The sequence below is a fragment of the Rhamphochromis longiceps genome, linkage group LG6 (genome assembly GCF_057381845.1).
Source record: "Rhamphochromis longiceps isolate RC_006_pf linkage group LG6, R_longiceps_female_GT1.1, whole genome shotgun sequence".
Classification (NCBI taxonomy): domain Eukaryota; kingdom Metazoa; phylum Chordata; class Actinopteri; order Cichliformes; family Cichlidae; genus Rhamphochromis; species Rhamphochromis longiceps.
The window spans coordinates 14821216-14848127 of NC_140562.1; the positions used below are offsets into that span (position 1 = coordinate 14821216).

At 40.9% G+C, this 26912-nt stretch overlaps 2 protein-coding genes across 3 annotated transcripts; both read right to left on the minus strand.

Annotated features, from left to right (window-relative positions):
* Positions 1–1704: 1704 nt before the first annotated feature.
* LOC146667691 (hsp90 co-chaperone Cdc37-like) lies at positions 1705–17844 on the minus strand. Of its 2 annotated transcripts, none has more exons than XM_085409359.1 (8): positions 17595–17844; positions 14049–14345; positions 13863–13968; positions 4579–4694; positions 4371–4493; positions 4103–4285; positions 2833–2904; positions 1705–2714 (listed from the first exon to the last, which is right to left on the minus strand). In XM_085409359.1, the coding sequence occupies exons 1-8, from the start codon at positions 17700–17702 to the stop codon at positions 2610–2612; spliced, it is 1110 nt and encodes a 369-aa protein (XP_085265485.1). In that variant the 5' UTR covers positions 17703–17844; the 3' UTR covers positions 1705–2609. The 2 variants fall into 2 exon arrangements, with proteins under 2 accessions (XP_085265485.1, XP_085265483.1); XM_085409357.1 differs by having other exon boundaries at positions 1710–2714; positions 17546–17681.
* Positions 17845–21817: 3973 nt separating this feature from the next.
* Positions 21818–26298, minus strand: LOC146667692 (cell adhesion molecule 4-like). Its single transcript, XM_085409356.1, has 5 exons — positions 25906–26298; positions 24321–24590; positions 23742–24074; positions 23047–23304; positions 21818–22939 (listed from the first exon to the last, which is right to left on the minus strand). Exons 1-5 carry the CDS (start codon positions 26105–26107, stop codon positions 22743–22745), a joined length of 1260 nt encoding a protein of 419 aa, XP_085265482.1. The 5' UTR covers positions 26108–26298; the 3' UTR covers positions 21818–22742.
* Between the last annotated feature and the right edge of the window lie 614 nt (positions 26299–26912).

A 26912-nucleotide genomic window follows, 5' to 3' on the forward strand; every position in this document is an offset into this window, starting at 1 on the left:
TCACAATGCATGGTATTCAATGCCTTTTGTTCTAGGACAAATTAAGGCAGCAAATTCACACGTGAGAAGCAGGAAGGAGAAACACTGAGCCAGTGTTTTAGTTTTTCAGACAGACACTGATACTCACAGAAACTGTGAATAGAATAGCTTGAGCAGATACTAAACCTGTGCTGCCTTTTGTCATTGAGAGAGGATCTGATTTGTTAGCATTACAGCCAAATAATAATAGAAATTGTCCACGCACACACACACACACACACACACACACACACACACACACACACACACACACACACACACACACACACACACACACACACACACACACACAAACATTTTTTTTTCCATGATGCTGCCTTGCTGTTCTGTTATTCTCCCATCAGCTTTTATAGGCATTATCTAGATTTGATTCCTCCCCAGGACCTGCACTGATTGTTCCCTATTTGCAAAAGTGACAGCGCAAAGACGCTTTGCCTCGAAAAAATTGATTTAGAATGCTAAATCAAACCCACCAATTAATTATGAAGGAGAGAGAGAGAGAGAGAGCGGCCCAGCAATTCATTATGCAAGTGGCAGGGAGCGAGAGAGAGAGAGAGAGAGAGAGAGAGAGAGCGGCCCAGCAATTCATTATGCAAGTGGCAGGGAGCGAGAGAGAGAGAGAGAGAGAGAGAGAGAGAGAGCACTTAGAGAAAAATAAATGGACAGTAGTTAAGCTCAGTTTATTGTAAGAGAGACTTCCAGGGACAAATACAGCATAAGAAACTCCAGAGTAGACACAAGCAGCAAAACCCGAGCTGAAATGTCAGTTTGTCAAAAAAGAGAAAATGATCTGAATGGGCTGGAGACTTTATTCAACATTTTAATGACTAAAACATCAAATCGTTGATCAAGCAAACTGTTTACTTAATATATGTCCAAAGCGGCAATGTTGTGTTCAGCTTTGTGATCATAAATAAAAACAGTTGCCAGTTTTAGTCTGAAATGTCCGCACCTAACCACAAAAGCCCACAAAAACCAGCAATAAACTGATAATGTTTCCACAGATTTTCAGGCGCTCAATCTGAATTGTTTCAAACATAGCTGAATAAGAGCCAGCATATTTGGCAACTTACTTATAATATGGTGTATTATGGTATAAGGTGCATCATACCAATGATACACTGTCATAAAAACAAGCATATATGCATAAAATATTGTGTCTTGTGTCCGTCACTGTAAACTGGAAAAATCATAGTAGTAGCAAGATAAACTTACACCAGCTTAAACACGTTCTAGTAAACTTTTCTTTATTTTTAAAGTGATTTTTTTCTATTTTTCTTGTTTCAGTGTGTCCATCTGATGTCACTTTGGGTGGGGTGTGGGATAACAGTGAAGCATCAAAGTGCCCTCTGTCATGCTATGAAGGGTATTACACAAGCTGCGATAGACTGTGTGAAGTAAAGATGGAGAAAGAGGATTAAAAACAAAGATGTTGGATTCATGTCACTGAGTTAGCACAGATGGCTGCTGATGTTCTCAAGAACTATAAAGCCCTAAACTTAAATTTATCTGTATTAAAATTTCATATGATGTCATCAGTGCATAATAAGCCTGCTCACTGTTAAACGTCTTTCTTTAAATTCAAAGCAGCACACTTTTTTATGACCTAAACTCAATACTTGTTGAGCTTGAGTAACATATAGTGTAACTTCCTTTTCAGTCACTGGAATAAATCTATAAAATGTGTGTTTGTACAGGATCTTTCTTTTTGCTTTATTCATTTAACTTGTGCCTTTAGCTTGATATTTAAATTCAAATTTAATCCAGTCCAATGGTGCTTCACTGGCACGACAGTTTATCAAAGCTATGTTGCCAAAACATAAAAAAATTTAATGAAGTTTCGCAAGAATAAAAATAAATAAATAAATCAAAATAATGCAACAATCGACACATCTATTAATGAATTAACTTTATTTCAAGTTAACTAAATAATAAAGATTATATGCATGTGTCCAGCTCATTCTCTGTTGATATATTATTTAACAGTTACATCTTTAATGAACTTAAGATTCAACAATCACAAAAAAGCTGTCGACCACACCGCCTCGGCCATCTTTCCCCAAATACGACTTTAGGTGGCGCTGTTGACCACAATGGGACAACAGACACAACCAAGCAGAAAAAACTGCTCTTTACGCCTGACATGGACGGTGACATGAAGCGTTCATACTGAGAGAGAAGAGTGTTTTTATAAGCTGCAGAGAAACGTGACCCAGCTACAACTGTGAAACTAAAAGTACATCCTGAGTAACTATAGAGTTTCAAAACATAGATTGTATTAACATGTTTGAGAGAACTGGCTTTTTAAAGATGATTAACAGCAGGGATAAATCTGTCAATACTGTCAGTAACAATAATAAGAACTGATTCATAAAAATACTTCTTTAAAACTAACCTTCAAATACTCCTTTATTAAAAAATATACAATGCACATTTCACAGTATATGTATATGCAGTTAATTGACTAGATTTAGTTTAACATGGAGACATTTAAAAACTAAGCAGCCAGAAACAACACTTATATAACAACACACAGTCGGTACACTGACTAGGTTTATAATAAAGTATTATTAATCCTCTTCCTGGTCCCCATCTTCCTCCCCATCCTCATCCCCTCTGGAATCAGGGACCCACAATCCAGAGTCAATACACCTCTTCAGGTGGTATTTTCCTTCCTATAGACAGAAAAAACATGGTGACAACAGTTTGAGACAGCAAGAACAAACACAGAAACTTTCTGATCAGGCCGCTTTTAATGACTATAAATTATTTTAGGCAGAGACACACACACACCTCAGGGTCCAGCTTGCTCATAGCTTCTTGCAGCATCTGAATGTTCTTCTCATGAAAGCTCCTCTTTACCTCCTATGAGACAATAAATTCATCACTCTTCTCCTTTTATATTAATATGAACTTGCTTTCTTGAACAGAAGGAAACGTTAGCATAACTTATTTGAAGCACATATGTAAACCTGCTAGTGTTTACCTTGCACTGCACACACGTCTGACAGGTGGAGTCCACTCTGCTGACCTTTATTCTACCGACTCACCTGATTATCCAAATGGCAACACGATCACTTGCACAAACTACACGATTATCAAAGTAACAAGGCTTTTCTTTTTTATGGCATGAGATGAGAGGGACTTTTAATGACCTTTCAGTCTTTGAAAAGAAACCTTGGCTGTGAAATACAACGTCAGTGAAGCTAAAGTAAAGGTGCATAAACAATCCATCCAATGAGAACGCCGGAACAATACATGCAAGTTAAGATTACCAACTAAGTCCCCCCGAATAACATTATATAATGTTGTGTGAGTTCAAAGTAGAATCACTTATCAAGGTTAGGTTTAATGCTGAAGTCTGTTTGATTTAAAAAGAACAAAAAACAAAACGAGTAAGAGAAGAATATTCCAACAACAGGACTGTAATTATCTATAAAAAACATAAACTGCATGGATAATTAGGCCTTTACTTTATGACTACAACAGGGTTAGCATGTGTCAAGTGTAGCATGAAGGAGGAGGAGCTCGTCTTTGTTGTGTGAATGTGTTAAATTTTAAATAGTTAAGGAGAAGCTATATTCTCTAAATATATCTACGTTTAAGAAGACTGCATCGTCCATCCTTCAAAAGCCTGTTATTTCTTCTTCCACTTCCTAGCCACTCCTCACTGGATAATTACAGCTTCTCTGAGCTAATTTGTAGTTTTGACTTTTCTGGGCTTTTAGCTTCACCTGGTATACCAAAACAAAGCGTCTGAGCTACTGTGTACAGTTAGGACACTTTAACAATGTTTAAAAGTTGAGGCAATTTAACAACAAGACAGTGAGGTGTTTAGCTGCAGTGTGCGATTGCATAAAATGTTGCAGAAGCTTACAGTGTGTGTAGGAACCTTTGACTTTCTAAACACGCCCCATGAATTATTCTGAAAAACAAAGAGAGTGTGCTACAAACTCTGGGATACGAAAACAGAGAGCAAGGAAAGAGACTGGGGGCGGGAAGTTTGCATGAAAAACTGCTGTTCCAAAACTCTCTCCAGAGTGTGTCTGCATGTATGGCCTACCTTTGGTAGCGATTCATAGACCTCTACAGGGTCCAAACAACCTGGGCCCAGTCTCTTCTGTATTTCCTCCTCCTCCAACTCTTTCACAGCATTCTCCATACGAGTCTGTGCAGAACTGCGGACCCGCTCCTTTAGCATCTCCAGCTCATGCTCAAATGCATCTTGGTACGACTTATCTAGAGTCTGACATGGACATGCACGCATATGACAATGACTGAATTCTCTTGAGCATAGCGACTGCACAGTAAGGCATGTTTAAGTAGCATACCTTGATCTTTGAGAAGAACTGTCTGAAGCAGCCTCTTGGGTCAACTTTCAGCGTCCGAGCCAAATCCAAGATGAACTGCATGACGATGGCTTGGTGGGCCACCTGCTCCATCAGGGCGTGTTTCTGCAAGCATATTGAGAGTTTTGAAGGCTCTACCTGCCTGAATTTCAACCTCAACACGCACTCACACGCTCCTCACTGCACTCACCTCATCTATCTCATACTCGATACAGATGACAGCAAGGTAATTAGCAGTCTCTTCGCACACCAGGTGCGGGTGGTCTGACAGATACTGCTGACTGTCATCCCAGCGCCGCAGCATCCCTGGAAGACGCCATCGTATTGAGCATTATGCTGAGCACAAGCACATCTCCAGAAGTTATATGATTGAAAAAAGAATGGAAATAGAGATCAGCTTCAATATTTTTAGATCTTACAAAATGAGATCTTGGACTTCTTTTCATTGCTTTGTCAGTTCTCAGGAAAATTCTTCTCACCCACTGTCACCACCATTAAAATGCTCTTTCCCCTTTATTTTAGCCAGCTTCCTTTTGAATAGCTGCTCTCATAAACATAGCAGCTGGTTATTTCTTCTGCTCACAGCTAGAGATGGACCGATCCGATATTACGTATCGGTATCGGTCCGATACTGACCTAAATTACTGGATCGGATATCGGAGAAAAATAAAAAATGTAATCCGATCCATTAAATATCACGAAAGCACCTCACAAAACTTGCAACACGCCGTAACTCGCCTCAGAACGTCGGAGCAGTATGCATCACGTGATAGAGCAGCTGTGGCATGCGGGACCTGTCGGTGGTCTGGATAGCATTTGGAGCTTCGCTAGCAACCTGGCATTTCATCTCCGACAAAGTTATCCCCGAGAGAAGTAAAGCAAGTGTGTAAGTCCATCTCTGAATGTTTGTAAAGCATTCCCACGTTAAGCTTAACGAGCGACTGCCTCTCGCTCTCCGGCTGCTACTTCAATCGTGAAACTGCTTAAATCAGCTGATCGGCTTTTCTGTCGCGAGTCTGTCTCTCGTTTGTTTTTGGTCCACTTTGCGCCAGAAAGAGCAAACCAGCGGCTGAACAACAGCAGCACGTTTAAGCTTGATAAGCTGTTGTTACAATTTATTTAATATTACTTTCTACACCAGGATCTTTTTCTACGTAGCTGACGGCTGGTAACTATGCAGGGGCGGATCTAGCAAAGTTTAGCCAGGGGGGCCGATAGGGCATTAACTGGGAAAAGGGGGCACAAAGACATACTTTTCTTTCTTATTCTCATTTAAAATGTCTAGCTTTTAATAAATAATTATCTGACACCCAAAGTTTTAATTTGATGTAAAATGAATAGAAGTCAATTACTGTATATAGTGACTATTAAGTCTAATATATATATCCTAGTAAGCTATAGTACATTTTCCTTTGGGAAGGTACCATCTGTGCAGTCTGCAATTTTGTTGAAGAAAGATGTTGAATCTATTTAATATTTCTTGAAAAATAATTGATTTCTGTGCATTTTTTTTCACACTGCATCAAATTAAGGTTGATTACGTTGATTAAGCATCATGAGGTGGAGCGTGAGGGGTGGTTCCCTATTTTTTATTTATTTATTTTTGTTGTTGCTGGGAGTTGGAACCCTATTAGTTAGGTTGCTTAATATTTACGCTAAGTACTCTTTAAAATACCAGAATAGGGAGGATGGTGTAGGTCTAAGTTTATTAGATTGATCAGTATTGCTGAACTATGAAATATTTTTTTTGTATACAGGTATAACAGAATAGCTTTAGTGTAGTTGTTGTTTTAAACTTGAGTATGAACTTATACAAAATGCAGCAAGATATTTAAAAAACAGTTTTGTTGATTAAAAAACACTATATCGGATTCATATCGGTATCGGCAGATATCCAAATTTATGATATCGGTATCGGACATAAAAAAGTGGTATCGTGCCATCTCTACTCACAGCCACTATTGTGCTCTTAATAAACAGTATTGGGATATCCGCTGCCAGTGACATCAGGAGCAAGAGTATGAAAAATGTTCAGAGCAGCGTAAAGCCTGAGCTTTTTTCCTATGCTAACTTCATTGTTTGAAACTTTGTCCATGTTTATTATGAATACCCACTACAGTAACAGTGTATACTGTGTATAACAGTGTGTATAAGGACTTACAAAGCAAACACTTTGTAAGTCCTTTGCTTTCAGTTACTGAAATACTGGCTCCAGTTGCGAAATCACTGCTGTTCTTGGTACTCAACTCATCCCTTTTTTAGAAATATTTGACTGCTTACACAACCCATTTTAAGGGGAACTCCATTAAGTCTGTGACAACAATAATAATTATTAACATTAATATGGGCTGATAAGATAAGTCGTAAAAATCGACAGCTTCTAAGATAGGAAAAGGGGAATCTTTTTAAGAAAGTGTGTGGACACATTAAATTTTACTCTTTATCCGTTTCTATGTGACGCAGTTAAAAACATACTCCCTCTGTTAGAGTGAATTGTTAAATGATTGTCATTTTTATGTTTACCATTTGTACATTGTTTTAACTATGATGAAAGAAATTCTCTAGAATTAGCGGGGCTTGTGGAAACACAGACCCAACACCCTCCTTCTCCATGACCCCTCCCCAGTTTGTTTAGTTTCAGAAGAACTCTGGCACACAAAAGCTGAAGGCATTTAATCAGCAGGCAATCTGAGCGAGTGGAAGTCCCTTCAGGATATATTTTACTGGGTGTGGTCCTGTTAATGTCACTCCAAGCATAATTTTACAAACAGGAAATCCACACTTAAAAAAATTTAATTGGAAAGAGGAAAGAGGTTAAAGATATTTAACCAGCTTAAAAAACTACAGGCAGATGTTGTTTTATTACAAGAAACTCACAGACCTGTCACAGGTTTAAACTAACTTAAAACACCTGAGTTTCCTAACGTGTTTGCAGCCTGTTATAATTCTAGACAACGGGGAGTAGCAATTTTAATACATAAAAATGTTAATTTTACAGTACTCGATACAGTTATAGATCCAGAGGGTAGATTTCTAATTATTAATCTATCAATATTGAACAAAAAACTATGTATTGAAAGTATATATGGTCCAAATGTTGATGAACCCTCATTCTTCCACGGATTTTTTAGTACACTCTCTGAACACCTCGATTGCACACTCATTCTTGGCGGTGACCTCAACCTTGGACTAAATGAAGACATGGATAGGCTCAACACAACAGGAACTCAGCGCAATTGTCAATCCACAAATATAATCAAACAGTATATGAGCGACTTTGGCCTTCGCGATGCATGGCGCTCCCTTCACCCCAACAGTAAGGAATATACTTTTTTCTCGCATGTTCATCACTCTTACTCTCGTCTGGATTATTTTCTGGTCAGCAGCTCACTGCTGTGTGACATTTCAGACACTGAGATTCATCCTATAGCTGTCAGCGATCATGCTCCTGTATCTTTAACACTAATGCACAAGAATAATACTACGCCAAGTAAAAACTGGAGATTTAATACATCATTGCTTAAAGATGAAGACTTTATTAAATATTTTAAAAAGGAATGGACTTCATATTTAGACTTTAATGACACTCCCGGAATATCTGCTTCTGTTCTATGGGAAGCAGGGAAAGCTGTGATGAGAGCTAAAATAATTTCTTTCTCATCACACAAAAAGAAAGAAGAAAACAAAAATATTCAGGAATTAGAAAAAACCATCAAATCACTAGAAGAAGCCTACGCGTGCGACCAAGATCAGGAAACATTGAACAAAATACGCAAGACAAAATTAGAATTAAATGAAACTATTAATAAAAAAACACAATTCCTTATACAAAGACTTCGCTTGCAGAATTTTGAACACAGTAACAAATCAGGTCGATTTCTAGCTAACCAGTTAAAAATAAATAAAGAAAAAACAACTATATGTGCTGCTAAAGATTTATCGGGGAACACAATATATGATCCTGGAAGAATAAACAACATTTTTAGGGATTTCTATGAAACTTTATACTCACCACAAATAAACCCATCTAAAAATGAAATTGATCTGTTTCTTGACAACGTAACTCTTCCAAAATTACTAGACAGTCAAGCAATGGAACTGGATTCGCCACTGACGCCAAGTGAACTCCAGGAAGCCCTGATAAGTATGCCCAATAATAAGGCTCCAGGTCCAGACGGCTTCCCTGCAGAATTCTACAAAGAATTCTGGACAATTCTGGCACCAGTATTCCACGGAATGTTGCAGGAAATCGAGGAAAATGGCAGACTACCACCAAATATGAATTCTGCCAACATTAGTCTCCTGCTAAAACCAGGCAAAGACCCTTTATTTCCCTCAAGCTATCGTCCAATTTCTCTTTTAAATGTAGACCTTAAAATAATCTGCAAAGCTCTCTCAAAGAGATTAGAGAAAATGACCCCCCTCTTAATTCACCCTGACCAAACTGGTTTCATAAAAGGTCGGCACTCCTCAACAAACACTCGTAGATTACTTAATTTAATAGACTACTCATACAATAAAAACATCAAAACCATAATATTATCTCTAGATGCAGAAAAAGCATTTGACAGAGTTAACTGGAAATTTTTATTCGCAACTTTACACAAATTTGGTTTTGGAAACTCTTTCATAAACTGGATAAGAATATTATACAATTCCCCAACAGCTCGTATCAGAACAAATGACCAGACATCCTCCAGCTTCTGTCTCCTGAGGGGCACCAGACAGGGATGCCCACTCTCCCCTTCACTTTTTGCAATTTTTATCGAACCTCTAGCAGCAGCATTTAGACAGGCTACAACAATTAAGGGCATAAAATGTAAGAACATAGAACATAAAATCAGTCTCTATGCGGATGATGTGTTGCTTTTTCTGCAAAACACACAAACCAACCTCTCTGAGGTAATTACTCTAATAAACTGGTTTTCAAGAGTTTCAGATTATTCAATTAACTGGCCAAAATCTACAGTTCTCCCCATTAACTGCTCCTGCCCCACTGCAATCCGGAAATATTAAATATTTAGGTATTAATGTTTCTCCTAAGCTTTCAGACTTAACTAAATTAAACCACATCCCACTTCTAAAGAAAGTAGAAGGCGATCAGACTAGATGGAAATCTTTACCCATATCACTCATGGGAAGGGTCGCCACTATAAAAATGATGATCTTGCCAAAAATAAATTTACTTATTTTTGATGATCCCTAACAAACCATCACAAGATTGGTTCAGATCTCTGGATTCATATATTTCCAAATTCCTTTGGAAAGATAAACCCCCGCGTATCAGCTTAAAAACGCTACAAAGAACCAAGGATAGAGGAGGATTAGATCTGCCTAATTTTCACCAATACTTCTTAGCCAACAGGCTTCAGTTCATCTCAGAATGGTCAAAACATACCTTCTTAGATGAGCCCTGGCTAGATGTTGAACAGGCACTATGCAAGGATCTAGAGATTTCAGACCTACTATTTATTAGGTCAAACATCAAAAGACATGAATGCTTTAAAAGTATCAACATCAGCTTCTCTCTGACAGCATGGTGGGAGTTTCTAAAAATAAAGGAGTCTTCATTAATCCCATGCAAACGTACACCTATCTGGAATAACCCTGACATATTACAAAACAATAATATGATTAATTTCCCAGAATGGAGTTGTAAAGGAATTAAATACTTAGAACATATACTAGAAGGAACAGAATTTATCTCATTTGACGGACTAGTTACACAATATGGGATCAACAAGAAAAGATTTTTAGAATATCAACAAATTAAATCCATAGTAAAAAAGAAATTTAAACCGGGTCAAGTTGAACTACAAACACCACCAAGTGCGGCACATTTCCTTACTCTTAAATCCCCCAAATTATTATCTAAAATATACAGAACACTTTCTAAATTAGATGAATCAATATCCCTTCCTATTGCAAAGTGGGAAGCAGATTTATCAGTCAGCTTAGACCAAAACTTCTGGTCTCAGGTATGCTTAAAAACCTTTAAATTGATTAAAAATCCCAGTCTACAATTAATACAATACAAAATACTACATAGAGTGCACTATACAGGTCATCGGATGTTCAAGATGGGCTTTACATCTTCCAACAACTGCTCACACTGTCAAGGCAATACACCAGACAATTATATTCACGCTCTTTGGTTCTGTCCACCAGTGCAAAAGTTTTGGCGCGAGATATGTGAAGACTTATCAAAGTGTCTGAAATGTAACATTCCAACTTCCCCCTCAGTGTGTTTGTTGGGCAGCTTAGATAATGTCACTTCAGAAAAGAATATCGCCCATATGGTTTCCACTGCCCTATGCATAGCCAAGAAAACAGTCCTCATGAACTGGAAAAATAAAAATAATCTTAATTCTAACCAATATAGAAATTATCTATTAGATTACATTAGTCTTGATACAGCCTCTGCCACCACATCAGATCAATTGCTCTGGGCTCCTTTGATCAGCTCCATCACCTAGTGGGGGTGGGGGGTCATAGTTTGGTCCCGCCTTCACTGTTGTGATTGGTGTGGGGGTAGGGACAAGCTTAGGGCGTCGGGGGGTTCCCCGGAGGCATCTTCCTTGGGGGGCTCAACCCGGGGTAGCGGTCATGTCCGGTTGGGGGCTCTTTTGGCTCTCGGGTGACTGTTTCCTCGTGGCTGCGTGCAGTGGGGCTAGGGGAGGGTCTGTGCTGATGGACGTGGGTTACTGACCTGGTAGCCTGTCTGCCCCTGGGTGGGTCCGGGATGGGCGTGAGGTTCTGGGGGCGCTCCGTCTCTGGGCTGGGGCCCTGGCCGGGCTTCGGGGCCTTGGGTCCTGGTTTGTGTGTTGCCGGTGTTGTGGGCGGGTGGGTGCATGGGGGCCCATCCCTGGCGCAGGGTGCCGCCGGTGCGTCGAGCCGCCAGGGGGGCTCTTCAACTGGTGGGGGAGATTGTCACACCTTGCAGGAGCTTTCCTCTCCTCAGGAACTCTCTGCAGGAGGGGGAGATACAGGAGAGGTGGAGGAAGATCTCAGCCTGGGCGTCTATTGTCTCATGTAGTCTGGAAGATGAGTGGATGGTGGGGTGGGTGCAGTTTTCTCTGTGGTGGGGTTGGGTGGACTGTCCCGGGCTCTGTGGGGCCGGGGGGCGCTGCTGCGCTGGGCCCCGGTCTGGATGGGCCTGGGCCCCCTTTCCCTGGCGGGTCGCGGAGTATGGGAGTGCCTACTGGGGTCAGCGGGGGAGCTGGCCCCAGGGAGGGGTCACCTGCTCCTCCCTTCCTTCCCTCCCCATCTCCAGCTGCCTCCCCCTTCCCGCTGCACCACAACCACCCACACATGCAGGGCCTTGGAGTAGGGGTATGTCACCAGGGTGCAGAGGAGGCTACCCCCCCCTCTGTCCCCTTCTGGCTGCCTCTGCCTCAATTTTATCCCACAACTTAGACATTCACATTACTCACACTCTCATTACACATACATATAGGATCTTGGGGGTGGGCACGATACACGGAGTCCAAATTACCATCAGGGTGTACACCTCACCCCTGGCGTCGTTGCCCACCTCTCAATTTTAAATACACGTAGACATTGAGGGCTAGCAGGAGGGACCATGCGCTTACCTGCTGCTCTCTGGCAGGTAGCTCCATGCCCTCCTGGGTTTTAATTGCACCTTAGAACACACATGCATCAACACTACAATGAGCGGGCGGAGGGAGGTTTGGAGTCTTCTCTCACCCCCGTTCTCTGCGGCCTGCTGGAGCGGGGGGGCTAGGAGGAGGAGTTGGCCGTCCGACTGCGGTCTGGAGTGTGGGGCCTCCCTGCTGCTGCGGAGTCGGGGCGGTCTGCCTCTCCCCACCGCAGGGAAAAGGGTAACACCACCTGGGTCTGGGTGCAGTAAGTGCATATGAGAGCATGAGGGTGGGAATGGATGTTTGTATCTGTGTGTGCCTGTATGTCTGTGTCTATATGTCAGGTTGGGTATCAGACGCCACCTCTCTGGGGACATCTCAGGCCCTCCAAGGTTTGGAGGCCTATCTCCACCCACCACCACTTCCCCTGCCAGTGGCGGACTCCCTCAGACATCGGTGCGTTAGTGGTTCTTTGTGTGTGGGGGTGGGCGTCCGGGTACACACCGGCTCACTCCTTGACGGCCGCTTATCGGGGCCACTTCAGAGGTGGGGTGCCCCCGGCCTCTCGGCCTGGGGCTCGGTCACTCAGGCACGGCTGGCTGCCGGCGGAGCTCATGGGCGCGTCACTGCAACTCCCCCTGGCTTCTGCTCCGCGGCTGCTGAGTGAGCCCTCATCTGGGACTCTCCTCAGCTCTTTCTGGGACAGTGGCGCGGCTGCCCCTCTGTTGGTCTTCCTTGGTCTCTTGTGTTCTGGGGGCCTCTGGATGTCTGGAGTTTTGATCTCCTCCATACCTGCTTCATACCCTGGAGGACGGGGCTGTGGCCCCCCCACACTCCCTAGCAGATCGTTACATGGAGAAACCTTTGGAATACAAGCGCGCTGATCCACACAGGTATGCACACAGGCGTACACACGGGTATTCACAGACGCGGACTACAGCTTTCTTGGCTGCTGCCTCAAAGCACATTGTGCGCTGTCTATCTTGCGTGCTGCACAATATCGTTTATTATTTAGTATCTACTGATATCTACTGCTAGCTAGTTTATTGTGATGGTGCCGGTTTTTTTTACTATGTTGCTCTTTGTTGTTTGCTTTCTCTTCTGTTTTTTTTCTCCATACAGGTGACCGAGGTGTTTTTTTTTTGTTTTTTTTTTTTTGTTTTTCTTCCCCCCCTTCTCACCGTCTCTTCTCCCCTTTGGTTTTCTTTCTCTCCCTCTCTTTCTTTCATTCTTTCTCCCTGTCCTGTCCCGTTTGTAGCAACTGAATATAAAATAAATACATAATTCTAATAAAGGTCAATCAAATGGACCAATATGGCAAGGCCATGATGATCCACTTGGTAAAATAAATCCGCTTGGCATCTTTCTTGGCCTTAAGACAACAATTCTGATGGCTAAAGATCCAAACGGGACACAAAAAAAAAAAAAAAATTTTATTGGTTATATCCTGTTAGTAAACTGCAAGTAAAAGCTGTGTCGGTTTAGAGCAGGTCACATCCGGCTCTCTGTGATCTTAAGTGGGCCAGACCAGTAAACCATCCCCTTTTTTGTCACTGTAAAGAAGCTCACTCATTCAGTGTTTCTTATGAACATGCACCTTATGAACATGGAGCTATCAATCAGTAGAAACTGCACGTTACAACACATTTAACAACTTGTAGCTACAGGACTGTCCAGAGCCCATGATAAATTTAGTGTCTTTGAAACCTCTGGGACAATGAGTAAAAATGTATTTGTAGACTCCGAATGACACGTATTTTCCACCGGGTGGAGGAGGAGAGCAGTGGAAGAGAGCGAGATAAGGGAAGTAGTGAGGCAGAACATTGTGTGGGAGTATAGGGGGAAACACAACAAACACAACCAGCTCACTTACCAAAGAGTTTGATTTCTTTCCCATACTTCCTCAGAAAGTTCTTGTGGTTCCCCACCTTTTCCTCCCCAGTTTCCTCCTTTGATAAAGGCTTAAAGTTCAGCACACTCTGCAAAGTAAGATAAGACAACATGTAAATCAGGAAACTGAAAAGTTGACAAATCCTGCGGCCCAGATGGCCTGCGTTACCTTGCTGAAACCATCCTTGCTGATAGTGTCTACATTCCAGGGCAGCTTCTTCTCTTCTTTTTGGTGTTCTTCTAGCAATTTCTCAAAGGACTTCTCATCCTGTTTCAGTTTCTTTATTTCTGTCTGGACTTTTTTCAGCTCAGCCTCCCTCTCCTTATCCTCACCTCCTTCCCTCATTCTTTCTTCTAGGTATGCAAGTCGTCCCTGGGCTTCCTCTAATAGCCTCCTGCATTCTGCAAAGCTGGTTTCCAGGTCTTCCCCTCTCTGCTGAAACTCTACCATTTTCTCCAGCCGGCTCTGTTGTGGAGGTCCCGAGTGGACGGGAGCAAAGAGACAAAAGTAAAATAAACATGAGGCAGAGACCGAGCTGAAAGCACAAGTGATTTAAAAGTGAAACAGGGACACCAAGACAAGAGCTATATGGACACTGTGTAGGGAGAAAACATACAATAAGTATATTTAAATAAGAAGTATCCTGTTTAATGTGTCAAATTTAATGTTGGCCCACTGTGAGTGTATGTAACCCAGAGAGCTGACACGCCTTTAATCGCTCAATCTCTGGCAGTTTTTTACTATACTTCAGACTGTTTGTTATCAAAGACAAATGATATCCTAATATGGTTACCTCAGGCATGTAGGTTTGGCAGTGAGACCATAAGCCCCACCCACCAGCTATTTAAACCTTCTGCTTTTAATGGTGCAGCCAATCAGATGAAATCTGACTTTAAAGCAAGGAAGTGGACGCAGTGAGGTGCTGTTTATGGTCAATGAGAAAATTTTTAATCTATGAATCATGTCAAGCTAGTCTTCCAAAGTCTAAGAATAAAAAGCTGAAGCTGAAAAAGGGCTTTGCAGGCCCACTTTAAAGATGGCATAATAGGAAAAAAGTACAAATGCAGTTCCCTGCATCAGGTACTGCTTTTCTGTAGTTTTAAAGAATTTTAATGAATTTAAAAACTACAGAAAAAATCAATACCTGATGTAGGAGAAAGATCAAAGGTCAATAAGTTTAAGTTGCCTCACAATATTTTCTCTGAGCCACAAAAAAGAAAGACTGAGCTGTGTTATAATAGATTATAGATTATATTATTCTTGACCACTTCTGGTAGTGAAGTGGTCAAGAATAACATCTGGTACTTCTGGTAGCGCACGACTGCATTTAAAAAGAAGAGCAAACGAGCATGTTTGTATGCTCTTTGACTGACCGCTGCCAAAAAGAATATCATTGAGATGACACGGCCGTGCTTTGGTTGCTACAGTTTTGGCTTTGACACGTTTCTTTTTAGTATATCTAACGTGATATCTGTAGTGCTTGTGTGTATGCACTGATGATTTGTTGGTTGACCGTTATATTAAAGGTACTGTGTGCTAATAACAGGCTTAAAAGAACAGTGAAAAAAGTTCTGGGCTACTACTCTTTTCTTTATGTTTTGCTTCCAGGGGCCAGAGTTTCTTGTCCTTTTTAAAAGTGGTCTTGAGTAATAGCTCTTCAGGATTTCTTAAAGGTTTAAAGGATTTTCTTAGGACACTAACTGCTTTTTCACTCATTTGCAGTTCAGCTATCGGCTTCATTTTTCACCACGACACTGATCTCAAAAACACTGCCAGTGCAGTAAAAGCATACCTGAATAGAACAAAGGCACAGATTCAGACTTTTGCTCAACACTGCACATAGAAACAGCTGGATATATTTATAGCATCACATTATTTTGTTTTATTTCTCCCTGTGTGAATCTACCGTTAAGAGTTGTTATTGTGTCGAAGGTGGTGCTCTTCAACCAAGCTTTATCACCATGGTAACTCGTGTCCAACAGAACATAATATCTATGGAAACCTGTTGAGTGGTACTTTAGTACAAGGTTGTACTGCAGCCCAAACCTTACAGATGAACTGCATGTGCTTGGGTGTTTTTTTTTTGGCAGCGCAAGCAGTCACATTAAAAATAAACAGCAGCACAGAGTGCACTGACTGCTGAAATGTTCTATTTACAGAAGCTGTGTTGCCTTTTTTTTTTTCACATATCTCATGTGTCTCCATGACATGTTCCTTCCTGACTGAAAAAGGTAGCACATGATTGGCTCAGCTTACGCAGAAGAATGAAATCTACAGAGCGACCAACAAGGTGACAAATAACCGCAATCATGAGACCTCAGAGCTTGTTTCACAGCCCTTTGGCCTCTTTTAGTTTTAAATGTGTTTGCAGTGCAGACGGGAAAACAAGGTCATTGAACTCCAACTGGAGTCTGAGTTCAACAGTCTCTGAACAAATTCTTGCCTTGACTTTTGGGAGCTTTATTGACACTGTGTAAGTGCATGAGTGAGTTTACATGATGTGGTCACATTTATACAGTCACACAGTTCAAAAAATCTAACTGGAATTTTCTTCTCCACAGTTAACATTTCAAACACAGTGGTGTTAATGTAAAAACTTTCCCGTTATCCTGGAAAGTTTTTATGTTTCAAACTGTAAAGTGTTAAAAAAATAAACAGGTGACACAATAGGCAACAGAAGCCAGGGAAATACTGAAATGAAAGTTTCTCTAGAACCTTTCACTTTCTACGGTAACAATGAGATAAGCTTATCAGAGCCAGTTTCCACAGACAGACACAGTCTGACCAACAGTGTTACTGTAGCAAACGCACTTTAATCTTACTTACACAAACTCCTTTTTACCTTCTAACTAATGTCATTTAGATTAATTTTCTTCTCAAAATCCTGGCATGCGTTTCAAACTTAAAATGAAAAGCAGAGAAGTAAAACTGCTGTCGAACATTAAACATGTGACATCTCTTCAGTGTACAATACACATTTTAGATGAGCATACTTTTAATGTGTTTACCATTAAAGAGATGAAGACTCTGAGAGTGCATTAGAAAGCTCAGGAAAAGCTCATCAAGCAGAGTGTAGGAGGGGACTGAAAGCTCCAGGAAAGCCTATTATTACTTTGGAGATCAGGAGCAGATCTTTACATGCTACATGTTACATTTCCTGTTAAATGACACTGCAGGTTTCATTTGTATGTTTTGATCATTTAAAGTAAACTTTTAATCTCTTCTAGTGGTTCTTTTTTTGACTTTGGAAACATTTTTTGTTGTTGTTAATTTGGCAGTGGACTTCTCTTTAAGAGCTGTCTTCCTCTTTTAGTATTTTTTTTTTTTTTTTTTTTGCCTTCTTCCTTCAAATGCCTTGTTGTTTACCATGTTTCAGATGCTAAAGGATTTCAAGTAATTTCCCCTTTTAAAATAACCTGATGTTACCCAACAGCAAAGTATATGGAAACCCCCCAAAACTTTACAGAATTACCTCACTATCTCACACACAGCGTTGCTTTTTCTTTCTCTATCGGTGGCTGCCTTTACGAAACTAAAGGCTTAAAATAAGCCTGCAGCCGAATTGCGTATATCCGCTGTATATTTACACATAAGTAACACCGGCTGCTCAAACTGTCTACTCCCTCTCGGTTTGCTACTACAGGTTTACTAGTGGGAAGACTAACCAGGTGTAGCACTCCAAACTTCACGGCTAGCACTACTGTCACTGCTGACCCGGTGTCTCATTCTGAACAAGCTCGGAGTGTCCACGAACGGGCACGTGACATCTTCATCGTCTGACACGTAGATGTGGTCCCACACGCTGTAGTCGATACCGCTCATGCTGTCCCACTCCTATCGGTTATACTAAGAGGCAACTTCTGTGAGCCTACACCGACAAAACATCAGCCAAGCGAGCAAAGACGGAGTCCAATCTTCTTAGCGAAACAAGCTAAGAGGAGAAATCCCGTATCCAAGGACAACGCCAGGCGCAATGCAGCCACTTACGTCATCAAGAAGCGCTTGTTGAAAGTGTAGCGTTTACTTAGGGTTGGATTAAAGGGGGTGTGCTTACATTGTTATAATATATTATTTATAAACTACAGGGCTGCGCAAGAGACCTGAACTACACATATTTATATTTTATATATTAATGATAAATAGATGCAATGATTTATTGAAACGTGTGCAAACATACTTGGGCATACACTGTAAGGAAAAAATGTGTTTGCAGAATTCCAGTGAACTTGAAAGTTGACATTTAGTGTCGCCACATTTATTCCTCAACACAGCCTGAGCTCCAGGCAAGTTTTCATTGTCATTTCTATAAATAGATTTTAGGAACAGTCTTCTTGAAGCTCTTCTTTTGACACTTCGGTCAATAGTATTGGGCCACACCTCTTAATCTTTGCCACCGATTCAGCACATCAGTTAGTCTTCCTTCCTATAACACCATCAGCTCTACCAAAGTGGAAGTGTTTTTGTTAGATTTGTATTGTTGGATTGTCATTTATGCCCAGAAATATATATTTATATATATGCTTAGAAGTATGTAACCATTTGTAGATTGAAAGAATGTCTCATCCTAGGAGGTCTGTAACAACTCTGTGTAACATGAAGAGGGGGGTGCGTTCACTCCTCTTCAGAGGGTTCTGGCATAGATCACACACCTTCTATGAGAGGTCGTATCTTCTCTTGCTGATATATGGTATAGCAAACACACGTATATCTGTTTAAGTATAAGAGCCTTTTGTTCAGATGGACTGCTAGACTCCTGGCACCAGTTTTGGGAAGTCTTCACAGGGTCACATCTTGACATTTGTTTACAATGTTTTCTTGAAAAGACCGTTAGATCTTGTAGTCATGTAGTTTTGAACTTATTCAAGCAGTTTTGCTGAGTTTACCAAATAAAAGGATATAAAGGAAATGAAACACCATGTTGAACTTGTTTTGAAAGTTTTGCAGTTCATCATGAACTCTTGTGACCATAAAAAGGGCAGATGTTTCCTCTGGAAGTGTTTTTATATGCGCAGATTTTCCCCATGGCAACTTGGAAAAAAAGCGTGGTGTCAGGCTTGTTCATCGGAAGTTCTTGTTGTGCACATGACTGTGGGGATTATGCCATAAAGGAAAGGCCTGCTCTAAGCGCAGCTTCACAGGAAAGCAATGCATTCCTTCCAGTAAGAAAAGGGATTTAACTTCTGATTTTCAGAATGTCCAAGATTTCCAAATCACATTTTTTGACGAGTCAAGCTACTTTGATGATTTATTAATTTGTTACATCATAGCTATTTATAAACATCATAGAAGAATATTGTTTTGCTGAGAAAAATGGTTACATGTGTTACTTTTTATCCATTCATCCAGTAATTTGAATTTGAATTTGATTTTAGCTCAAGATAATGGAGATCCTATCAGGCTTGCGGGTGGCTGCTGGAGCCTATCTTAGCTATCATGGGATGAGAAGCGGGGTACTCCTGAACATGCTGCCGGTCTATCGCAGGGCTAAAAGTGTACAATATGAAAGGTCTTTAAAGAACAGCTAAACAGCCAGCCTCACACACTGAAGTGATTCCAACAATAACAAACACAAGGGAGGACATTACACCAGCCTTAATTATGTTTAGCACAAGATATATATTTTAAGTGGTTTACAAGCATTACTTATTTCATCAGCGGGGGAGAAACACTTTCTACTGGGGCTTACACAGGACTGAGACAAGTTTAATGTAAGAAGACAAGTTGGATGTTAAAGGAGGTTTGGGTGTGCTTTTTTTTTTTTTTTATCAATTATGATGTTCTTTCAGTGAATAAGCATGACATGATAAGAAAAACCAGGCTTAGTGCCCTCTTTTTTCCCTTACTCCTTTCACTGGAAATGTCTTCCTGTGAAGGAAGCAGGGGGAGGAAGCACATTTACTCACTCATCCTATGTACAACTTCTGCAGCGGAGTTTCCCCTGAAATCCAAAGACATTCAGAAGAGTGCAGGAGTTAATCTGGCGTTGAAGAATCTTATAAACAGGAAATTCGTAATTACCAGTTCCAGTTCTCTCATTACTTGTGTTTATTGTTTTCACAGTGAAAGAACATGTCAGGTAGACTTTGATATACATACAGAAATATTTCACATACAAGCTCTTGAACAATCAGGACCCGTCATTGTACCATATCACTCCATTAGTGCTTTTCACTTTCAGACTGCTCAAAGCTTACTTCAGCTTTCAGGGCCTTCTTCTGTGCAATCAGCTCTTAAAAGACAAGCACCCTCTTTAATTTCAGTTTATAGTTAAGTCTAGATCAGGTAAGCCTGAACTGCCCATTAGTAGGCCTAGGATCCTGGAGGGCTTCCCATGATGCTGTCATGGTCCCTGTGCCTCCCCGGCCAGCCCAGTGTGGCCACAAGTGTTTGTTGTTTTGCTCTCTCTGCTCTCCTCGCCATGCTCTCTCTCTTGCCTGTCTGCCTGGGCGGAGCTCAGATTGGGCTCCCGCCCTTGGCCTACGCACCTGCAGCTGATCACCGGTGATTTGCAGTTGATCTCTGGCTCTTCTTAAGGCAGGGGCTCTGAACTACTCGCCGCTGGCACATTGAGCTACTCTTGTTAGTATTGCCCGGCTCTATAGCGATTCTGTTGTTCCCGTACTTGCCTTTGACTAATCCACGTCTCTGTAAATAGGTTTATCTGGATCTGCCCTCTTTGTGACGCCTGGGGTGAGTGAAAGTGAGCTGCTTGTGTGGAGATTGTTCGGACCAGGAGAGGAGGGAGTACGAAGACGTGTGTTTCCCCAACCTGTTGACCCTCGGGGCCCTGGTGTTTCCACCCCTTCACATGTATATAGCGCACCAGTGCCATTAATAAAGAACTGTTTGAACCGTGCTTCCTCAGTCCGCGCCGAGTCCGTTACACTGCCGTGACAGATGCGCTGAGTGTTTCTTCCACACTCACCTTTTTTCACTCTCCACTAAAAATGTTTTTAGTAGTTTAATTATTTGAATTGTTTAGTTATTATTACTCTCTGGCTGTCTTTTGCCCTGTCTCCCTTCCCCTCTGCTCCAAACATTTGCAGTAGATGGCTGCCCCTCCCTGAGTCTGCTTCTGTCAGAGAATTCCTCCTGTTAAAATTGAGGTTTTCCACCCCCCCTGTTGCCAGAGTGTTTGCTAATAAGGGTTCACCTAATTGCTTTGGTTTTCTCTGTAGTGTCTTCACCTTACAATATAAAGCACCTTGCGTTATCCTGATTTAGCGCTATATAAATAAAAATGAATTGAACTGAATGTAGACAAATAGACAAGGTGAGATTTTTCCACAGGATAAATAGAATCAGAAAAAAAAAATCAGTATACATGTTTCTCTTTCTTTTTTTTTTTTTTCAAAAAAGGTTCTGTAATTTATTTACATTTTAAAAATAAACACAAGCTCCAGTGTGCACTGTATTATTACAACTTAGCCTTTTTCACTAATACCCACAATATAACAAACAATCACACATACTATACACAAACATACATGGATGTGGCAACCGTTGGTAGGTCACTAGCTGTTTGTTTGAATCGTAGATAATATATGAAAGATGGGGGTTGCTACAGGTCAGAAACATGATGCCTAACATGTCTTAGATGGTGTCAAACCTGAGGCTTCAAAACCTCAGCCCACAAGCCAGTGGGTGGTGTCACAGAGACCACTTATTTTTTACACTTTAGACTTTCTGAGGGTTTCAGGGCTTCAGTGGAAATTTCATAACAGATGTGAACAACAAAACACTTCAGCCTTGTCTATTTCCCATCAGCCGGTAGAAGCATGGCTCTAAGTTGGCACGATCCTCTTCCAGATTCCTGGCAATGATGGGAGCTGCAAGTCTGAGGCAGCGTGCTGGCAGAGCCAATAACCTGCATGTTTCACATTTCTCCTCTGATTCTCTACAGTGGAGGTCAGGAGTGCAAAGCTAGCCTGACACAATTGCAGCCACTACACTCGTTGAAGGAAGCAACAGAAATTCTCCTTTAGACTTTAGTACAAAAAAAGCACATGTCTAAATAAACATACAAAGTCATTTAAATTATTTTTATACAAACAAAACAGTTAAACAGCATGTTCATCCACACAGCAGTGATAGTGGATATTCAGCCCTCTGCTTGCATATGGATTTGATAGCATTAATTTACTTTCACATTTGCCAAAACAAATTGAAAAAAAAAAAAGTGTGCAGAATCTTTAAGTTAGTGTCCTGTTAGTCTTGAGTTTGTACTTTTACAGTCACCAAATACTGAAAACATAACTTAAAATAATATCAAATATTTCTCATAGAACTCGATTTTCTCAGCAGTCAACAGTCAAAATCGCGAATGTTTTACATCTTGCTTCTAGTTCAAAGTAGTGGCAGAAATACAGACAAAGGCCAGTAAGCTGCTGCCATGACAACAGTACTAAATTCCAGGCTGTGTAACAGTTAAAGGAAAAAGCTGGTGACATCCTATGTTTTCAGTCTATATCGACACGGGAACTTTGAATTCCACACTCACTACAATGAAATCTAGAGATCACTCCTTAAAAGCTGCAACCCAAGACCTGGATTTAAGGCAGCATATTTACAGGAAGTGACTGCAGAACTGCTGCTGACTGTGTTACAGTACCTTAAAAGCAGAAGCTTGTTAAAAGAGAAAGAAGCTTTTTTTCCATTCAGTATTTAGGTCACCGGTCACGTCACTTAAAGTCTTCATTTCATGCTGTCATTTTTGTTGTTTGGTGTCATCAGATGTCATCAGTAGAGGAAGGTAACCACTACCTCAATCAAACCGGGATGATGTCAAACTTGACAAATTGACTTGAAGAATTAGACAGCACCTAATGTCGAAGAAACAGCTCCAGACTGTTTGTCCACAGTTCAGATATTCTCGCAGTTTTGCAGAGGCAAGGCAGTGCGCATAGGAAACCGTAAAACATCCTTTAGGTTGTAGCTTCCCTTTCGGTTTTGTTTATAGAAAAGACAACATAGCACACAAATGAGGACAAACAGAACAGCCACAGATACCCCAACTATTATCCATATCCAGGGGAAAGCTGCAGAGTTGGGAATAGAGGCTTTGGTAAAGAAAACAGAAAAAGAGAATATTCAAATTAGTCAAACAGAAAATATCCAAACACTGCTTGAATTGAAACTGGATGTGAAAAACAAACTAAAATCTCACCTTGTACATCAACGTTAAACTCCTTGGTGACATTCCCTACTGTGTTGCTCACAGTGCAGATATACTGTCCTTCATGCTCAAAGCCGACAGAACTGATAGTGAGAACGCTGCCAGTGTAGGAAGATGAGCTATTTTTTGGGCGTGTCCAGGTGTATGAGGGGCTGGGGTTTCCCACAGAGGAGCAGTTCAGGTGTACAGTGTCTCCTTCTTTGACTGTAATCACATCTGGATTTCGTGGCTCATTGAGCTCAGGCCCATCTGTGTGATTATTGAAGGAAAAAAAAGAACAAAAGATTTAGCAAAACAAACAATTTTGGAAGAGAAATTCAATATCGGGAAACATTACAAACAAATTGATATATACTAAAAAATTTTCATTTAGAGTTTAAACACAATTATTATTATTTTTTAAGGTTCACAAACAAAGTGGAGTTCTATTTTTGGTCTCTACAAACACACTGAGTGTTTTAGTTTTTAGCAGCTAAATCCTCCACTATGTTCATCAGCTTGTGACAGTCAACAGTTTGTTGATGATGCTTTTTAGAGCCTGTTCATTAACAGTGATGAGAGGTGTGAGGAAGAATCAAAACAGTAAAGTAATGGGACATAAAACTAAACCAGTGACATGAAACATGCTCAAAATGTTAAACTCTGAGGAACAGAACAAAGAGCATCTTTATTTCTCTCAGACTCACAGTAGACTGGAGGAGCAGAGAATTTTTCTGATGTCACCACTGGAGGGCTCTGTGGTCCAGCTGGTCCCAGCTCCAGCTTGGCTTCGCACCAGTACTGGGCTCCATCATCTTTTCTTCTGGGGGTGATGTTCAGAGTGAAGGTCTTATTCACTGGTTTCTTTTGTTCACTCCTGGACTGTAGGTGACCCAGTGCTGTGTTTCCTCTGTAGAAGGTCACATTGAGCTTTTCAACAGGAGCTACGTTCTGTACGCTACACTGCAGGGTGTACTGCTGATTCTCAAACATCATCTCAGTGTGGTTTACAAAGCTGATGGAGGCACTTTCTGGAAGCTCTGAGAAGACCGGGAAAGAAACAAAAATGTAAAGAACAACATAGAATGTAAGCTAGAGGTTGGTCTGCAGCAGCTGAGAGTATGAATCCATCCAATTGTATGTTTCCACAAATAAAGAAGTTTAATTAATCTATGAATTAATATAATAATACAGTTATAAAGCAATTATCACTTTAGAATTATAACTAATTATAAGTGATGTAAAATTCACTAATGCGTCTCCTGTTATAAAGTAAGCATACTTACGATAAAGAGTTGGATTCAGAACGGTAGGACACTGAACACCAGCATCATTGTTATAATAGCACTGTAGAGATATGCCCCATTCAGTCAGTCTGTCAACTGTCCAGAACACCGTGGTTCCATTTTGTGAAATTTTTCCCACAGCGTGCTCTAAACCTGAAGCATCTCCACTGCAGTCCTTCTGACATGCAACACATGTAACATTGGCTGGGTCACCGTACTTCACTACCAGCGCAGATGGAGTGAACACAGGATACTCTGTGCAGTTAGAACCTGTAAGAAACACATCCAGTGTTGTTATTTGGTAGATTAGCAGATACACTTCATACACAGTGTGCACTATTTTAGTCAGACATTACTGTATATTTTGTATCCTGTAAAAGGTTTTGCAACCCAATAAAATCTTTGTACATTATATGGCTCTGCTGTTCTCTGTGTGTATATGTTTATTTAAAATCAAACACAAAATTAATCAGCAAGATTATACAAGTAGATTCAACTTCTCAATTGATATCAGAACATTTTGTACAAGGTTTATATATAATAAGAATTAGAATAAGGATTAAGAAATCACAGAGACGTTGTTTGCATAGTTACACACTCTGGTGACAAGTTAAAGGAAAAATTTGAACAGTTGAACCCTGCAGTGGGAAGTTTTGGCCCTTATGTGCATCTTTCCTTGAGGCACAGTCAGAGCAAATCAATCATAAAGTTGTTCTGAGTGATCAGTCGATCCTGTTCCATCCTAATTGGTCTCACTTTCATAAAGTGTGAGTTAAACCAATCAGTTAAACCAACATCAGTTAAACCAATCAGAGACCCGGGTCTCTGATTGGTTTAATGACTATAAAAAAGCATGTAAATTATATGCTACAGACCTCGCGGTCACTATAGATCTCAAATCAGTTTAACCAGTGTGGGTTAGCCTGATCAGATCCAGATATGTGAAAAAGAGTAACTGTAACTGTGCAGGTTACAGGCTACTGTAGTTTATTTGAATGAAGTTTTCCTAAGTCTCCTGCTAAGCAAATATATTCATCACAAATGGAAAATGTCTGACAGTCTTTGTAGGAAAGCTACTTTCGGCTGCTCCCAACAACAGATCACCACAGCGGGAAGCTTGATGAAGTTTGATGTGGCAGATTTTTAGGTCAGCTGCCATCCGGACACAGTCCCAAATGGATCAAAGCGGAGAATTTGTAAATCCCTACGCCATGGAGCCACTTTGTAATACATTTTTATCGCTCTAGTTTATACACTGTCTGGTTTCTCAGCCACCACCAAAACACCAAACGAATGAACAGCTTTAGGAAGAATGCTTTTCCATCGGTAGAGGGGTCCGGAGATTTTGGAGGTCGATTCTAAGAAGCACTTTGCTAGTAAAACTTTATGTTGACTCCTTTCATCCCCCCTCCCCCCCCCCCATCTATTTAATAACATGAGACATAATGAAATAATTCAATCTCTGAGTCTCATAATAAAAACACGAAGCGTCAAACTGTTGTATTACTTTGAAGCAGCAACACTCTACCCCCCAAAAGTACGGGGAAAAAAAATCTCTGAGCACAACAGATAACGGGACACTTACCAGAGGCGGACACGCGGACGTCTCGGAAGGAGATCATCAAAGAAATAACGAGGAAAAGGTAACAGGAAAGCATCGTGTCCAGATAGTTTCGTTGGGAAAACGAAAAAGAAAAAACGTTTGTTAATAAAAAAAATCTCCGAGCCCAAAGTTTGTTGGCCAGATGGTGTCTGTAATGAACTGAGAGCAGAACAGATAGCAACATGGAGGTCCACGCTCCTTTATAAGCTGTGGGCGTGGATCAGCGGGCTGGTCTTCTCTTTGGGAAAGTGAAATCGAAAACATCCATCCGGGAAATCTGAATTTTCGGGGAAATCCCATTAAGAAAAATAAGCGATGAGCTCATGTCAGCCTCATAGCAGTCAGGTCCTCTGAACACCACGACCCCCCCCCCCCACACACACACACACAAAGGGGAGAGGGAGGGGAAACAACAGGAGGACAAAGGAGGGGGGAACAACTAAGCTGTAGTGCCTCTTCACCTCACTGTGCAATACCTTTTGTACAGTACTTTTGTTAATAGTCAATGGTGCAATAGACTCCATACTTGAAATGTGCAATTCACTTGTATTTTTATTTTTATTCCTATTTATTCTATTTATCCCCTTCGTATATTTTATTTATGTCTCTGTATTTATATATGTGTGTGTGTGTGTGTGTGTGTGTGTGTGCATATATAATATTCTGTAACTGTAACTTCTGCCGGTGCTGTGCTTTTGGAAACCGAATTTCCCAGAGGAACCCACCCGAGGGATTAATAAAGTTTTATCTTATCTTATCTTATCTTATCTTATCTTATCTTACACACACACACACACACACACACACACACACACACACACACACACACACACACACACACACACACACACACACACACACACAAACACACACACACACACACACACTGGTAAATGAAAACGTGTATGTAGTCTGACTGATCTGAGTGATAAATTCTAAAATGTGCTTTCTTAAAGGAAAGACAATAACAGTTTGCAGTGTTTTGCTTT

Bases quoted from the DNA above. Each gene is read 5' to 3' on its own strand.
- LOC146667692 (XM_085409356.1), bottom strand. From the start codon at position 26,107: ATGTTGCTATCTGTTCTGCTCTCAGTTCATTACAGACACCATCTGGCC. The intron at 24,591-25,905 runs GTAAGTGTCCCG...TGTTTCTTACAG, and splicing joins CGTCCGCGTGTCCGCCTCTG to GTTCTAACTGCACAGAGTAT. The intron at 24,075-24,320 runs GTAAGTATGCTT...CGGTCTTCTCAG, and splicing joins TCTGAATCCAACTCTTTATC to AGCTTCCAGAAAGTGCCTCC.
- LOC146667691 (XM_085409359.1), bottom strand. From the start codon at position 17,702: ATGAGCGGTATCGACTACAGCGTGTGGGACCACATCTACGTGTCAGAC. The intron at 4,695-13,862 runs GTAAGTGAGCTG...GGCGTCTTCCAG, and splicing joins GAAAGAAATCAAACTCTTTG to GGATGCTGCGGCGCTGGGAT. The intron at 4,494-4,578 runs GTGAGTGCAGTG...ATATGCTTGCAG, and splicing joins TCGAGTATGAGATAGATGAG to AAACACGCCCTGATGGAGCA.